The following is a 16,264-nucleotide window of genomic DNA, read 5'->3' as shown; positions in this document are numbered from 1 at the left end:
GTAACACCCTGGCCTAACCAAAATAAAGAACAAAAAACCCCTCTCTATGGCCAGGGCGTTACAGGTATAACTGAGTGCCACAGCTTCTAATGATTATATTTCTTACTCTGTAGTATGAATTAAAGCCACTGGTTCTCAATTGTATTTTTTCTTCCTCTGTGGTGTTTTTCACTCAGCTTCACAGAAGGGGCTCTGAGGTGAGACAGACAGAGAGAGCCTGATCATGTTTTTTCCCCGACAGATATTGATGTCAGATGTTGTATTCAAAATGTAACGTATGATTTTAGTTGAAAGTTTACATTACATTTTTACATTTTAGTCATTTAGCAGACACTCTTATCCAGAGCGACTTATAGTAGTGAAAGCATACATTTCATAAATTTTCTCTTCCTACTGGTCTCCCGTGGGAATCGAACCCACAACCCTGACGTTGCAAACACCATGCTCTACCAACTGAGCCACACGGGACATTTAGGATTGTATTTAAGAGAGAGGAGGGATGATACTGCCATGTTTTCTTGCTCCGTGGTGTCCCTCCCTGCCACTGTTTCTGACACCATGTTTTCTTCCTCTTTGGTGTATTGTCCTCCAGCTTCACCGGCAGGGCTCCACTATGAGCAGCAGTACTACTCTCCCTCCCATAGGCAGACTGGGCCACTATGAAATCAAAGGACTGTTGCTGTGTTTCCTTCACATCGTCAGGACCATCTCAGAAGGTCAGCCAACACAACATTACATACACCTATAGTGCTGTATTATGCTATAGGATTATCCAGAGATCCTATGAAATTATTTATTGTTAAAGAATTATTATTGAGTTGGTTATGTCTGTCTGTCTGTCTGTCTGTCTGTCTGTCTGTCGACAGCAACACAGTCGCTTTTTTTAGTACTTTTAGTACTGTGTGACCCGATCCTGTAGGTTCATGCTCTACAACATTCGCAGAGTACGACCCAGCCTCACACAGGAAGCGGCGCAGGTCCTAATCCAGGCACTTGTCATCTCCCGTCTGGATTACTGCAACTCGCTGTTGGCTGGGCTCCCTGCCTGTGCCATTAAACCCCTACAACTCATCCAGAACGCCGCAGCCCGTCTGGTGTTCAACCTTCCCAAGTTCTCTCACGTCACCCCGCTCCTCCGCTCTCTCCACTGGCTTCCAGTTGAAGCTCGCATCCGCTACAAGACCATGGTGCTTGCCTACGGAGCTGTGAGGGGAACGGCACCTCCGTACCTTCAGGCTCTGATCAGGCCCTACACCCAAACAAGGGCACTGCGTTCATCCACCTCTGGCCTGCTCGCCTCCCTACCTCTGAGGAAGCACAGTTCCCGCTCAGCCCAGTCAAAACTGTTCGCTGCTCTGGCACCCCAATGGTGGAACAAGCTCCCTCACGACGCCAGGACAGCGGAGTCAATCACCACCTTCCGGAGACACCTGAAACCCCACCTCTTTAAGGAATACCTAGGATAGGATAAAGTAATCCTTCTAACCACCCCCCTTAAAAGATTTAGATGCACTATTGTAAAGTGGTTGTTCCACTGGATATCATAAGGTGAATGCACCAATTTGTAAGTCGCTCTGGATAAGAGCGTCTGCTAAATTATGTAAATGTACCTAAAATGGTTTTATGATACATACCTAGATACTGTATGAATACTTTATATCGTATGTTGTGTTTTATTCCCTATATTATACAGGCATAATAATAGAATATGTATCTAAACAATTTCATTGGCTCCCTCATTTGTAGAATTTCTGACTTATGTTGTTTTAGGGGACATGGGTAACATTCCAAATGTCACTGGCCTGGTCATTGTGTCATTTTCTGGTTATTGTTTCCTGTTGGCCTGCTATGTGACTCAGTGTCTGTCTCTCTCCTGTTGTGTCTCTGTCTCTAGACACCCTGCTGGCCTACTGGAACAAGGTCAACCCTCAGGACATCATCAACTTCCTCAGTCTACTGGAGTGAGTACACACAACCTCTGGGTGAATGCAGGATCACAATAGAATAGGTTATATTCTACAGTGCCTTCGGAAAGTATTCAGACCCCTTGACTTTGTCCACAATTTCTTACCTTACAGCCTTATTCTAAAATGGATTAAATAAAACATTTCTCAATCGACACAAAATACCCCATAATGTCAAAGTGAAACTTTTTTTATTTTTTATGTTTGCATATTTATTAAAAATAAGTACACAAGTATTCAGACCCTTTGCTATGAGACTTGAAATTGAGCTCAGGTGCATCCTGTTACCATTGATCATCCTTGAGATGTTTCTATAACTTGGAGTCCACCTTGTTGTAAATTAATTTGATTGGACATGATTTGGAAAGGCACACACCTGTCTATATAAGGTCCCACAGTTGACATTGCATGTCAGTGCAAAAACCAAGCCATGAGGTCGAAGGAATTGTCTGTAGAGCTCCAAGACAGGATTGTGTTGAGGCACAGATCTGGGGAAGGGTACCAAAACATTTCTGCAGCATTGAAGATCCCCAAGAACACAGTAGCCTCCATCATTCTTAAATGGAAGACATTTGTAATCACCAAGACTCTTCTTAGATCTGGCCAAACTGAGCAATTGGGGGAGAAGGACCTTGGTCAGGGTGGTGACCAAGAATCCGATGGTCACTCTCCTCTGTGGAGATGGGAGAACCTTCCAGAAGGACAACCATCTCTGCAGCACTCCACCAATCAGGCCATATGGTAGAGTGGCCAGACAGAAGCCACTTCTCAGTAAAAGGCACATGACAGCCTGCTTTGAGTTTGCCAAAAGGCACCTAAAAACTCTCAGACCATGCAAAACCAAATTCTCTGGTTTGATGAAACCAAGATTGAACTCTTTGGCCTGAATGCCTGGAGGAAACCTAGCTCCATCCCTACGGTAAAGTAAGCATGGTAGTGGCAGCATCATGCTGTGTGGATGTTTTTCAGAGGCAGGAACTGGGAGACTAGTCAGGATCGAGGGAAAGCTGAACGGAACAAAGTACAGAGATCCTTGATGAAAACCTGCTCAGGACCTCAGACTGGGGCGAAGGGTCACCTTCCAACAGGACAACGACCCTAAGCACACAGCCAAGACAACGCAGGAGTGGCTTTGGGACAAGTCCCTGAATGTCCTTGAGTGCCCCAGCCAGAGCCTGAACTTGAACCCAATCGAACATCTCTGGAGAGACCTGAAAATATCTGTGCGGCAACGCTCCCCATCCAACCTGAATGGGAGAAACTCCCCAAATACAGGTGTGCCAAGCTTGTAGTATCATACCAAAGAAAAAAAACCTGTTTAAAAACCTATTGCTTTTTTATTATGGGGTATTGTGTGTAGATTGACGAGGGGGCAAAAACTATTTATTTTTAGAGTAAATCTGTAACTTAATGAAAAAAAGTCAAGGGGTCTGATTACTTTCCGAATGCACTGTATTTAGGGTGTTCATAAATTCACTCTGGAGTTCCAGACTGAGCTCAGAGCGTCCTCTCGTCGTTCGTAAATTCAGTGTTTTCAGATTGTGCATTCGTAAATTCAGTGTTGTCAGATTGTTCGTTCGTAAATTCAAAGCGCTTCAATCTTTGAGCGATCAGAGCGCACACTGGACACTGGCCAAGGAGTAGGGTTGACCCGAGCGTTCTGACCTCACAACAGCAGTAAAGCATTTCGCTACACCCGCAATAGCATTTGCTCTACACGTGTATGTGACCAATCTGATTTGATTTGCAGTGCCCAAGCTAACTGGCTAAAGTTGGCTAGCTTGCTAGCTACTTACAGACACAAATGAGAGAATACCTCACTCTGACCATTTTACTCGCCCTAGCAGAGCTGGTTAGGCTGTTTTCATGTTATCTTGAGCATTGGTGACTGTATTATGTCAACCATTTCATTCAGTTTTTTGGCCGACGTTTACTTTCACCTGTCATAACAACCGTGTTTATGGCGTTCGTAAATTCCTTAAATATTCTGCACTCTGCCACTCTCAAACCAGAGTGCGGTGAAATCGGAGTAGATAGCCAGAGTGAATTTACGAACACACCCTTAGTCTACTGGAGTGAGTACAGCACAGAAGGTTGGTGACACCTTAATTGGGAGGATGGGTTCGTGGTAATGGCTGCAGCGGAATGAATGGAATGGTATCAAATACATCAAACACATGGTTTGATGTCATTCCAGTCACCCCGTTCCAGATATTATGAGCCCTCCCCTCAGAAGCCTCCACTGGAGTACAGAAAACATCCGTGTGGATGCATGACTAGAATAGAATAAGTTCTCCTCTCCTGTGTGAATGTAGGATTAGAGTCAGTACGTTTTCCTGATTACACACCCTGAGCTGTAGTTACAGTGAAGCCCTAAAACTTGGCAATTGTCACATTAAAAAGTCTGTGTTTGTGAACAGGCAGTCATTTGTCAACAAAGACATGTTATTAATGGCAAGTTCGATAGAATTACAGCCTTAGGACATACAGTTGAAGTCGGAAGTTTACATACACCAGCAAAATACATTTAAACTCAGTTTTTCATAATTCCTGACATTTAATCCTAGTAGCCTTCTACAAGGTTCCCACAATAAGTTAGATGAATTTTGGCCCATTCCTCCTGACAGAGCTGGTGTAACTGAGTCAGGTTTGTAGGCCTCCTTGCTTGCACACGCTTTTTCAGTTCTGCCCACAAATGTTTTATAGAATTGAGGTCAGGGCTTTGTGATGGCCACTCCAATACCTTGACTTTATTGTCCTTAAGCCATTTTGCCACAACTTTGGAAGTATGCTTGGGGTCATTGTCCATTTGGAAGACCCATTTGCAACTAAGCTTTAACTTCCTGACTGATGTCTTGAGATGTTGCTTCAATATATCCACATAATTTTCCCCTTCCTCATGAAGCCATCTATTTTGTCCCACCTGCAGCAAAGCACCCCCACAACATTATGCTGCCACCCCTGTGCTTCACGGTTGGAATGGCGTTCCCCCTTTTTCTTCCTCGTTATGGCCAAACAGTTCTATTTTTGTTTCATCAGACCAGAGGACATTTCTCCAAAAAGTGCGATATTTGTCCCCATGTGCAGTTGCAAACCGTAGTCTGGCTTTTTTTATGGTGGTTTTAGAGCAGTGGCTTCTTCTTTGCTGAGCGGCCTTTCAGGTTACGTAGATATAGGACTCGTTTTACTGTTGATATAGATACTTTTGTACCTGTTTCCTCCAGCATCTTCACAAGGTCCTTTGCTGTTACTCTGGGATTGATTCGCACTTTTCGCATCAAAGTACGTTCATCTCTAGGAGACAGAACACGTCTCCTTCCTGAGCGGTATGCCGGCTGCATGGTCCCATGGTGTTTATGCTTGCGTACTATTGTTTGTACAGATGAACGTGGTACCTTCAGGCATTTGGACATTTCTCCCAAGGATGAACCAGACTTGGTCTATCATTTTTTTCTGAGGTCTTGGCTGATGTCTTTTGATTTCCCCATGATGTCAAGCAAAGAGACACTGAGTTTGAAGGTAGGCCTTGAAATACATCCACAGGTACACCTCCAATTGACTCAAATGATGTCAGTTAGACAGAAGCTTCTAAAGCCATGACATCATTTTCTGGAATTTTCCAAGCTGTTTAAAGGCACAGTCAACTTAGTGTATGTAAACTTCTGACCCACTGGAATTGTGATACGGTGAATTATAAGTGAAATAATCTGTCTGTAAACAATTGTTGGAAAATCTACTTGTGTCATGCACAAAGTAGATGTCCTAACCGACTTGTCAAAACTATAGTTTGTTAACAAGAAATTTGTGGAGTGGTTGAAAAACGAGTTTTAATGACTCCAACCTAAGTGTATGTAAACTTCCGACTTCAACTGTATTTGTCCCTCTGAGGAACCCTCTGAACTTAAAATGCTCTGTTGGGTTGATGATTGACATTTTATAGCTGAGGGTTTTCGTTCTCAAGTTTCTTTCTCCGTCATACAGTAGGCTAACCTATAACTGTCACTTATCAAGTGAGTTATATTGTTGTACTATTTGCACACCACTAAGTTAACTATGTAATGAACAAGACTATTATTAATAACATTATTCTGACCCTCTTAAAATCTCTTTTAGGACGTGCCTGGTGCAGTTCCGCTATGTTGGAAAGAGGAACATTGGGAGGTAGGATGATGTTTTGATTCTGTACTGCACTAATAGGTAGGGCTACTAATTCTGTCCTAAACAGGTACATGGTGCATGTGTCTCTGTGGGTTCCTTGCTAGTCAATAAATTATATAATAGTCATTGTCCCACACCCATCTTGAGACTTGGATGTCAAAGCTTGTTTTTCCTTTTTCTTTTTTGGTCCTTGTTCCTTACTAATATATTATGTCATTGTCATTGTTTATGCACCTACTCTTGTCTTTAGGTATGTCTCTAAGTCTGGCTTACCAAGTTTTAATGTCATGTGCACAAGAACAATGAAATGCATTTCTTGCAAGCTCCAAACCCAACAATGCAGTAATCACTATCAATGTTAGTTGAAAATAACATAAAGTAGAACAAAAACACACAAACAATAATAACTAAGAAGAGCATGAGAAAGTAAGAAGATACAGTGCCTTCAGAAAGTATTCACACCCCTTGACTTTTTCCACATTTTGTTCTGTTACAGCCTGAATTTAAAATGGAGAAAATGTAGATTTTTTTTTCTCCACTGGCTTACACACAATACCCCATAATGTCGAAGTGTAATTATGTTTTTCAAAATTGCAACAAAATAATTAATTAATGAAAAGCTTAAATGTCTTAATTCAAGTATTCAATCCCTTTGTTATGTCAAGCCTAAGTAAGTTCAGGAATACAAATGTGCTTAACAAGTCACATAATAAGTTGCATGGACTCATTCTGTGTGCAATAGTGTTTAACATGATTTTTGAATGACTACCTCATCTCTGTACCCCACACATACAACAGTCAAAACTGTTCGCTGCTCTGGCACCCCAATGGTGGAACAAGCTCCCTCACGACGCCAGGACAGCGGAGTCAATCACCACCTTCCGGAGACACCTGAAACCCCACCTCTTTAAGGAATACCTAGGATAGGATAAAGTAATCCTTCTAACCCCCCCCCCCCCCCCCCCTTAAAAGATTTAGATGCACTATGGTAAAGTGGTTGTTCCACTGGATATCATAAGGTCAATGCACCAATTTGTAAGTCGCTCTGGATAAGAGCGTCTGCTAAATGACTTAAATGTAATCTGTTAGGTCCCTCAGTCAAGCAGTGAATTTCAAACACAGATTCAACCACAGACCAGGGAGGTTTTCCAATTCTTAACAAAGATGGTCACCTATTGGTAGATTAAAAAAAGCAGACATTGAATATCCCTTTGAGCATGGTGAAGTTATTAATTACTCTTTGGATGTTGGATCAATACACCCAGTCACTACAAAGATACAGCTGTGCTTCCAAACTCAATCTCGTCATTCGCATGTAGAAAAGACGGAGATACAGGGGACACATATCCGGGTTCCTTGTGAGAATTCGTTGGCGAGTGGGTAGCCCGCCTCTACCATTTGTTATATTGGCCAACGTGCAATCACTGGAAGAAACTGGATGAGGTCCGTTTGAGACAATATTACCAATGGGACATTAACTGTAATATCTTACGTTTCACCGAGTCATGGCTGATCGACGACACAGATAATATACAGTTGGCAGGGTTTTCTGTGATTCGACAGGACAGAACAGCTACGTCCGGTAAGTTGAGGGTGGTGGTGTGTGTCTATTTGTCAATAACAGCTGGTACGCGATGTCTACATTATCTACCAAGAGAGTTTTCATCTATATTTTTCATGGCCGTCTATTTACCACCACAAACCGATGCTGGCACTTATACAGCTCGTTGAGTCCAGTCTAAGGCCATAAGCTAACAAACCTCCAAACGAGCTTCAATGCCATACAACACTCCTTCCGAGGCCTCCAACTGCTTTTAAATGCAAGTAAAACTAAGTGCATGCTCTTCAACCGATTGCTGCCCACACCCTCCCGCCCACTAGCATCACTACTTTGGACGGTTCTGACCTAGAATATGTGGACAACTACAAATACCTAGGTGTCTGGTTAGACTGTAAACTTTCCTTCCAGACTCACATTAAGCATCTCCAATCCAAAATTAAATCTAGAATCGGCTTTCTATTTTGCAACAAAGCCTCCTTCATTCATGCTGCCAAACATACCCTCGTAAAACTGACTATCCTACCGATCCTTCGGCGATGTCATTTACAAAATAGCCTCCAACACTCTACTCAGCAAATTGGATGTAGTCTATCACAGTGCCATCCGTTTTGTCACCCAAGCCCCATATACTACCCACCACTGCGACCTGTATGCTCTCGTTGGCTGGCCCTCACTACATATTCGTCGCCAAACCCACTGGCTCCAGGCCATCTATAAGTCTATGCTAGTCTCCGCCTTATCTCAGCTCACTGGTCACCATAGCAACACCCACCCACCTGCTAGCAATGACTGGAACGAATTGCAAAAATCACTGAAGCTGGAGTCTTATATCTCCCCTGTGGACTACAAGAAAAGGAGGGCCTAACATGCCTCCATTCAAATCGACAGGGCTGTAGTGGAGCGGTCGTGAGTTTCAAGTTCCTTGGTGTCCACATCCCCAACAAGCTATCATGGTCCAAACACACCAAGACAGTCGTGAAGAGGGCACGATAACGGCTTTTCCTCCTCAAGAGACTGAAAAGATATAGCATGGGTCCCCAGATCCTCAAGACGTTCTACAGCTGCACCATCGAGAGCATCCTGACCAGTTCCATCACCGCCTGGTAATGCAACTGGTCGGCATCTGATGGTAAAGCACCACAGATGTTAGTGCATATGGCCCATTACATCACTGGGGAAAAGCGTTCTGCCATCCAGGACCTATATACTAGGCGGTGTCAGAGGAAGGCCCAAAACATTGTCAAAGACTCCAGTCACCCATGTCATAGACTGTGCTGTCTGCTACCACATGGAAAGCGGTACTGGAGCACCAATTCAAGTTCCAAAAGGTTCCTTAAACCTGTTGGGGCTCGGGGGCAGTATTGAGACATTTTGAAAAAAATATGTGCCCATTTTTAACTGCCTCCTACACCAACTCAGAAGCTAGGATATGCATATTATTAACACATTCGGATAGAAAACACTCAGAATTTTCTAAAACAGTTTGAATGGTGTCTGTAAGTATAACAAAACTCATATTGCAGGCAAAAACCTGTGAAAAATAGATCCAAAAAAATTTGAATTTTGTGACTGTACTATGTAGTGTCATTGTTTTATAGATACCATAGTGAGAAAGGATTCATTTCGCAACTCCTACGGCTTCCACTAGATGTCAACGATCTTTATAAAGTTGTTTGAAGCGTCTATGATAAACAGAGAGCAAATTAGAATCCAAGGAATTTGACATGTCATCACTTCATTTTTTTGCGCCTGCGCATAAATCTGAGAAACGTGAGTTTGTCATCATTTTTTATCTAGACATAGGATAGGTTGTGTGAAAATATTACTGATGTTTAACGTTAAAAATGGACCAAAAGATTAATGCTAAACAACATTTGACATGTTTGAACGAACATAAATAGATTATTTACTAGGTTTTTTTAGCTTTTCGGCGTGATTTTACCAGCCCCCAACCACGTTTTGTGGGAGCATAATGAACGCTAAGTACTTGGTGTTATTTGGACATAAATTATGAACTTTGTCAAAAGAAACCACATTTGTTCCGGACCTGGAATGCCTTCCGGACCTGGGATCCTGCCTTCTGATGGAGATAATCAAAGGTAAGGGGGTATTTACAATGTTATTATCGATTTTAGATGATGCTAACTGTATAGCATAGCCTGTTGTTCTTAGCATAGCACCCCGTTTATTGCAAAATGTGATTTCCCAGTAAAGTTATTTTGAGATCTGGCCATTCGGTAGCAATTACGAGATGATAATATATTATTCTTTGAATGACAATATTATAATTTACCAATGTTTTCGAATAGTAATTTTGTTATGTTCACCTGAACCATTTCAGAGAAGAAAAAAATCTGAATTTCACGCTACTGTAAAATGCTGTTTTTGGATATAAATATGAACTTGATGGAACAAAAAATGCATGTATTGTATAACATAATGTCCTAGGAGTGTCATCTGATGGAGATTGACAAAAGTTAGTGCATAATTCAAGCTGGTTTCTGCTTTTGGTGACGCCTGACCTTGAATTGAAAATGGATGTTTGTACTTTTGTGGCTATGTACTGTCCTAACATAATCTAACTTTATGCTTTTGCCGTAAAGCCTCTTTGAAAATCGAACAATGTGGTTAGATTAAGGAGATGTTTATCATTTAAATTGTGTAAAATAGTTGATTGTTTGAGAAATTGAAATTATTAGATTTTTGATGTTTTGAATTTCCAGCCTTGTTAGCAATCCCGGCTCGGGGTTCATTGCTAACCTGTAGCCCCAACAGGTTATTAACAGCTTCTACCCCAACCTATGACTGCTGAACAATTAATCAAATGGCCACCCGGACTATTCGCGTTGATACACCCCCCCCCCCTTTGTTTTTACACTGCTACTACTCGCTGTTTATTATCTATGCATAGTAACTTTACCCTTACCTATATGTACAAATTACCTTGACCCACCTGTACCCCCGCACATTGACTCTGTACTGGTACACCCTGTATATAGCCTCGTTATTGTTAATTTATTGTGTTACTTGAAAATGTTTTACTTGATTTAGTAAATATTTTCTTAACTGCATTGTTGGTTAAGGGCTTGTAAGTAAGCATTCGTATTCGGGGCATGTGACAAATAAAATGCGATTTAATTATGACTGCTTCACCAGTGGAGTCGCAGCAACTTTTAGAAGTTGTTAAAATGTTCAAATTGCTCACTAATTTCATTTGACAGAGAGGAAGGAAACCGCACAGGCATTTCACCATGAGGCCAATGGTGACATTGAAACAGATAAAGTTGAATGGCTGTGATATGAGAAAGCTGAGCATGGATCAACAACATTGTAATTACTCCACAAAACTAACCTAACTGACAGAGTGGAAAGACGGAAGCCTGTACAAAATAAAAATATTAAAAACATGCATTCTGTTTGCATCAAGTCACTGAAGTGATACCGCAAATAATGTGGCAAAGCAATGAACTGTTTGTCCTGAATACAAAGTCTTATGTTTGGGGCAAATCTTATTACAACACATTACCTAGTACCACTCTCCATATTTTCAAGCATAGTGGTAGCTGCATCATGTTATGGGTATGCTTGTAATTGTTAAGGACGGGAGTTTTTCAAGATAAAAAAGAAATGGAATGGAGCTAAGCACAGACATAATGCTAGAGCAAAACCTGGTTCAGTCTGCTTTCCACCAGACACTGGAAGATTAATTTAATTTGCCTTTCAGCAGGACAATAACCTACAGGGCCAAACACACGGCCAAATCTACACTGGTTGCTTACCCAGAAGACACTGAAAGTTCCAGAAGTGGCCGAGTTACATTTTTTTGACTTAAATCTGCTTGAAAATCTATGGCAAGACTTAAATGGCTATCTAGCAATGATCAACAGCCAATTTGACAGAGCTTGAAGAATTTTGAAAATAATAATGAGCAAATGTTGCACAATCCAGGGGTGGAAAGCTCTTAGAAACGTACCCATAAAGACTCACAGCTGTAATCACTGCCAAAGGTGATTCTAACATGTATTGACTCATGGGGTTGAATACTTATCTAATCACTATATTAATGTTTTAAAATGTTATTTGGTTGTACAAATGTTTGTCATTTAAAAGTGGAAGAAAAATACATTTAAATGCATTTTAATCCCACTTTGTAACACATCACAATTTGAAAAAGTCAAGGGGAATACTTTCTGATGGCACTGTATATGCAGTACAGGGTCAGTTCCAATACCATATTTACAATGTTCAGGGATACTGGAGTTAGAGGTAGAAACTGTACCACCTGGTGTCACTTGCAGAGGGAGGTGATCAGTCACAGTGTCTTAAGCTTAGTGACGAGCTTGGAAGGGGCAATGGTGTTGAACGCTGAGCTCTAGTGAATGAACAGCATTCTCACATCGAGTTTTGATTTCCTGCTCGTCCATTAAATGTGTCATGGACTCCCCGTGTTTAGTGTACTCTATGGGTAATTTTTGTATGTTTGTTAGTGGGAGTCCAGACACCTGAGTGTCCCCTGTCAATGGATTATATCACCCATCTTATATCTGTGTGTCTGTCTGTCTGTCTGTCTGTCTGTCTGAGCCAGGATGCCTGGGTATCCAAGCTGTTCTCGTCAGACAGGAAGAACCAGACCATGCCTGTGATGCGCTGCAGAGCCGGCCTCATGCAGGTCAAACTGCAGCAGTTTAGCTCCATAGAGACCGCTCTCACACTCAACAAAGGTACAGTTGAAGTCGGAAGTTTACTTTAGCCAAATACATTTAAACTCAGTTTTTTCCTGGTAAAAATTCTCTTTTTTTATGGCGGTTTTGGAGCAATGGCTTCTTCCTTGCTGAGCGGCCTTTCAGGTTATGTCGATATAGGATTCGTTTTACTGTGGATATAGATACTTTTGTACCTGTTTCCTCCAGCATCTTCACAAGGTCCTTTGCTGTTGTTCTGGGATTAATTCGCACTTTTTGCATCAAAGTACGTTCATCTCTAGGAGACAGAACGCGTCTCCTTCCTGAGCGGTATGACGGCTGTGTGGTCCCATGGTGTTTATACTTGCGTACTATTATTTGTACAGATGAACGTGGTACCTTCAGGCGTTTGGAAATTACTCCGAAGGATGAACCAGACTTGTGGAGGTCTACAGTTTGTTTCTGAGGTCTTGGCTAATGTCTTTTGATTTTCCCATGATGGCAAGCAAAGAGGCACTGAAGGTAGGCCTTGAAGTACATCCACAGGTACACCTCCAATTGACTTAAGCTTCTGACTGACATCATTTATCAGAAGCTATCAGAAGCTTTTAAAGCCATGACACAATTTTCTGGAATTTTCCAAGCTGTTTAAAGGCACAGTCAACTTAGTGTATGTAAACTTCTGACCCACTGGAATTGTGATTCAGTGAATTATAAGTGAAATAATCTGTCTGTAAACAATTGTTGGAAAACTTGTGTCATTCACAAAGTAGATGTCATAAACTGACTTGCCAAAACTAGTTTGTTAACAAGAAATTTGTGGAGTGGTTGAAAAACAAGTTTTAATGAGTTCAACCTAAGTGTATGTAAACTTCCGACTTTAACTGTATATGAACATGTTGCTATCCCTTCCCACTTCCCTCTGTCACACATATACTGTTATACCTTGAATACAGTGCATTCGGAAAGTATTCACACCCTTTAACTTTTTCCTCATTTTGTTACGTTACAGCCTTATTCTAGAATGGATTAAATAAATAAATAAAAATCCTCCTCAATCTACACACAATCCCCCATAATGACAAAGGGAAAACAGGTTTTTACAAATGTTTTCAAATGTATTCCAAATAAAAAACAGAAATACCTTATTTGCTTAAATATTCAGACCCTTTGCTATGAGACTTGAAATTGAGCTCTGGTGCTTTCTGTTTCCATTGATCAACCTTGATGTTTATACAACTTGATTGGAGTCCACCTGTCGTAAATTAAATTGATTGGACATGATTTGGAAAGGCACACACCTGTCTATATACGGTCCCACAGTTGACATTGCATGTCAGAGCAAGAACCAAGCCATGAGGTCGAAGGAATTGTCCGTGGAGCTCTGAGACAGGATTGTGTCGAAGGCACAGACCTGGGGAAGGGTACCAATAAGATCCTGCAGCATTGAAGGTACCCAAGAACACAGTGGCCTCCATCATTCTTAAATGGAAGACGTTTGGAACCACCAAGACTCTTCCTAGAGCTGGCCGCTTGGCCAAACTGAACAATCAGGGAGAAGGGCAGTGACCAAGAACCCGATGGTCACTCTGACAGAGCTCCAGAGGTCCTCTGTGGAGATGGGAGAACCGTACAGATGGACAACCATGTCTGCAGCACTCCACCAATCAGGCCTATGTGGTAGAGTGGCCATACGGAAGCTACTCCTCAGTAAAAGGGACATGACAGCCCGCTTGGACTTTGCCAAAAGGCACTTAAAGGACTCTCAGACCATGAGAAACAATATTCTCTGGTCTGATGAAACCAAGATTGAACTCTTTGGCCTGAATACCAAGTGTCATGTCTGGCAGTATCATGCTGTGGGGATGTTTTTCAGAGGAAGGGACTGGGAAACTAGTCAGGATCAAGGGAAAGATGAACAGAGCAAAGTACAGAGAGTTCCTTGATGAAAACCTGCTCCAGAGCACTCAGGACCTCAGACTGCGGCGAAGGTTCACCTTCCAACAGGACTATGAACCTAAGCACACAGCCAAGACAACGCAGGAGTGGCTTCAGGACCAGTCTCTGAATGTACTTGAGTGGCCCAGCCAGAGCCCGAACTTGAACCGATCGAACATCTCTGGAGAGACCTGAAAATAGCTGTGCAGTGACGCTCCCCATCCACCCTGACAGAGCTTGAGAAGATCTGCAGAGAACAATGGGAGAAACTCCCCAAATACAGGTGTGCCAAGCTTGTAGCGTCATACCCAAGAAGACTTGAGGCTGTAATTGCTGCCAAAGGTGTTTCAACAAAGTACTCAGTAAAGGGTCTGAATACATTTGCAAATTTGATGTTTCAGTTTTTTATTTAGAATAGATTTGCAAAATGTTTTAAAACAAACTGTTTGCTTTGTCTTTATGGGGTACTGTGTCAAACTATTCACACCCCTTGACTTTTACCATGTTTAGTTGCATGATGAAAATGGATTTAATTGTAATTTTTCTGTCAACGATCTACACAAAATACTCTGTCAAAATAGATGAAAAATAACAAAAAAATATTAAGTATATTTTGATTAGATAAGAATTCAACCCCTTGGGTAAATACATGTTAAACAACTTTGGCAGTGATTACAGCTGTGAGTCTTTCTGGGTAAGTCTATAAAAGCTTTGCAAACCTGGATTATACAATATTTTCCCATTTATCCTTTTAAAAATTATTCATGCTCTATCAAGTTGATAATTGCTCGACAGCCATTTTCAAGTTTTGCCATAGATTTAAGTCGATTTTAAGTCGAACTGTAACTTGGCCATTAAGGAACATTCAATGTCGTCTTGGTAAGTAACTCCAATGCATATTTGGCCTTGAGTTTTAGGCTATTGTCCTGCTGAAAGGTGAATTTGTCTCCCAGCGTCTGTTGGATAGCAACCTGAACCAGGTTTTCCTCTAGGACTTTGCATGTGCTTACTTTGTTTTTTTCCTGAAAACTCCCTAGTCCTTGCCGATGACAAGCATAACATAACATGGTGCAGCCACCACCATGCTTGAAAATGTGTTGTACTCAGTGATGTATTGTAGTTGCCCCAAACATATCACTAATGCTTTGTTTTTCAGGACAAAAAGTGAATTGCTTTGCCACATTTTTTTGCAGTATTACTTTAGTGCGTTATTGCAAACAGGATGCATGTTTTGTAAAATTTTCCCATGTACAGGCATCCAACTTTTCACTTTGTCATTTAGGTTATTATTGTGGAGTAACTACATTGCTGTTTGCCTCATCCTCAGTTTTCTCCTATCACAGCCATTAAACTCTGTATCTGTTTTAAATCACCATTGGCCATGGTCTCAGGTCCTCAGAGAGAGCGAGCGAAAGAGATGGAAGAATTAGAGGGAGCATACTTAAGTTCACACAGGACACCAGATAAGACAGACTGACCTTAGCTCCCCGGCACATAAACTATTGCAGCATAGATACTGGAGGCTGAGACAGTGGGTCGGGGGACACTGTGGCCCTGTCCGACAGGCAGGATATAACTCCACCCACTTTGACGAAGCACAATCCCACACCACTAGAGGGATATCAACAGACCATCAATTTACTACCCTGAGACAACACGCACGAGCCCAAGGGGGCGCAAGACTGGACAGGAAGATCACGTCACTCAAGTCAAGTATAGCATAAAAAATCACAATGACATTTATTAGCAAGGAGCAAAAAAGAAAAAGGAATAACTAGCTTAGACAACCAAGTCTCAAGATGGGTGGGGGACGTGGAACCTTAGCTTGGACATCCAAGCATGCTGATTCCTACAAATACACAGAGACACATGTACCTGTTCAGGACAGAATAAATAGCCCTACCTATTAGTGCAGTACAGAATCCCAACATCATCTTACCTCTCCCTGTAAGGTCTACAGT

The 16,264-nt window shown here is 41.8% G+C and overlaps 1 protein-coding gene across 1 annotated transcript in view; it reads left to right on the top strand.

Annotated features, from left to right (window-relative positions):
* Nucleotides 1-16,264, top strand: part of LOC123728738 (dedicator of cytokinesis protein 11-like) — a 145,341-nt gene that overhangs the window by 60,199 nt on the left and 68,878 nt on the right. The window contains 4 exon segments of the mRNA XM_045701398.2: nucleotides 593-716; nucleotides 1,895-1,961; nucleotides 6,078-6,125; nucleotides 12,265-12,404. Coding sequence (XP_045557354.2) covers nucleotides 593-716; nucleotides 1,895-1,961; nucleotides 6,078-6,125; nucleotides 12,265-12,404 — 379 coding nt within the window.

This window comes from Salmo salar, chromosome 18, assembly GCF_965601325.2.
Source record: "Salmo salar chromosome 18, fSalSal1, whole genome shotgun sequence".
Classification (NCBI taxonomy): domain Eukaryota; kingdom Metazoa; phylum Chordata; class Actinopteri; order Salmoniformes; family Salmonidae; genus Salmo; species Salmo salar.
Note: the sequence above shows the minus strand (reverse complement) of the source record. Positions and strands in the feature narration are given on the sequence as shown.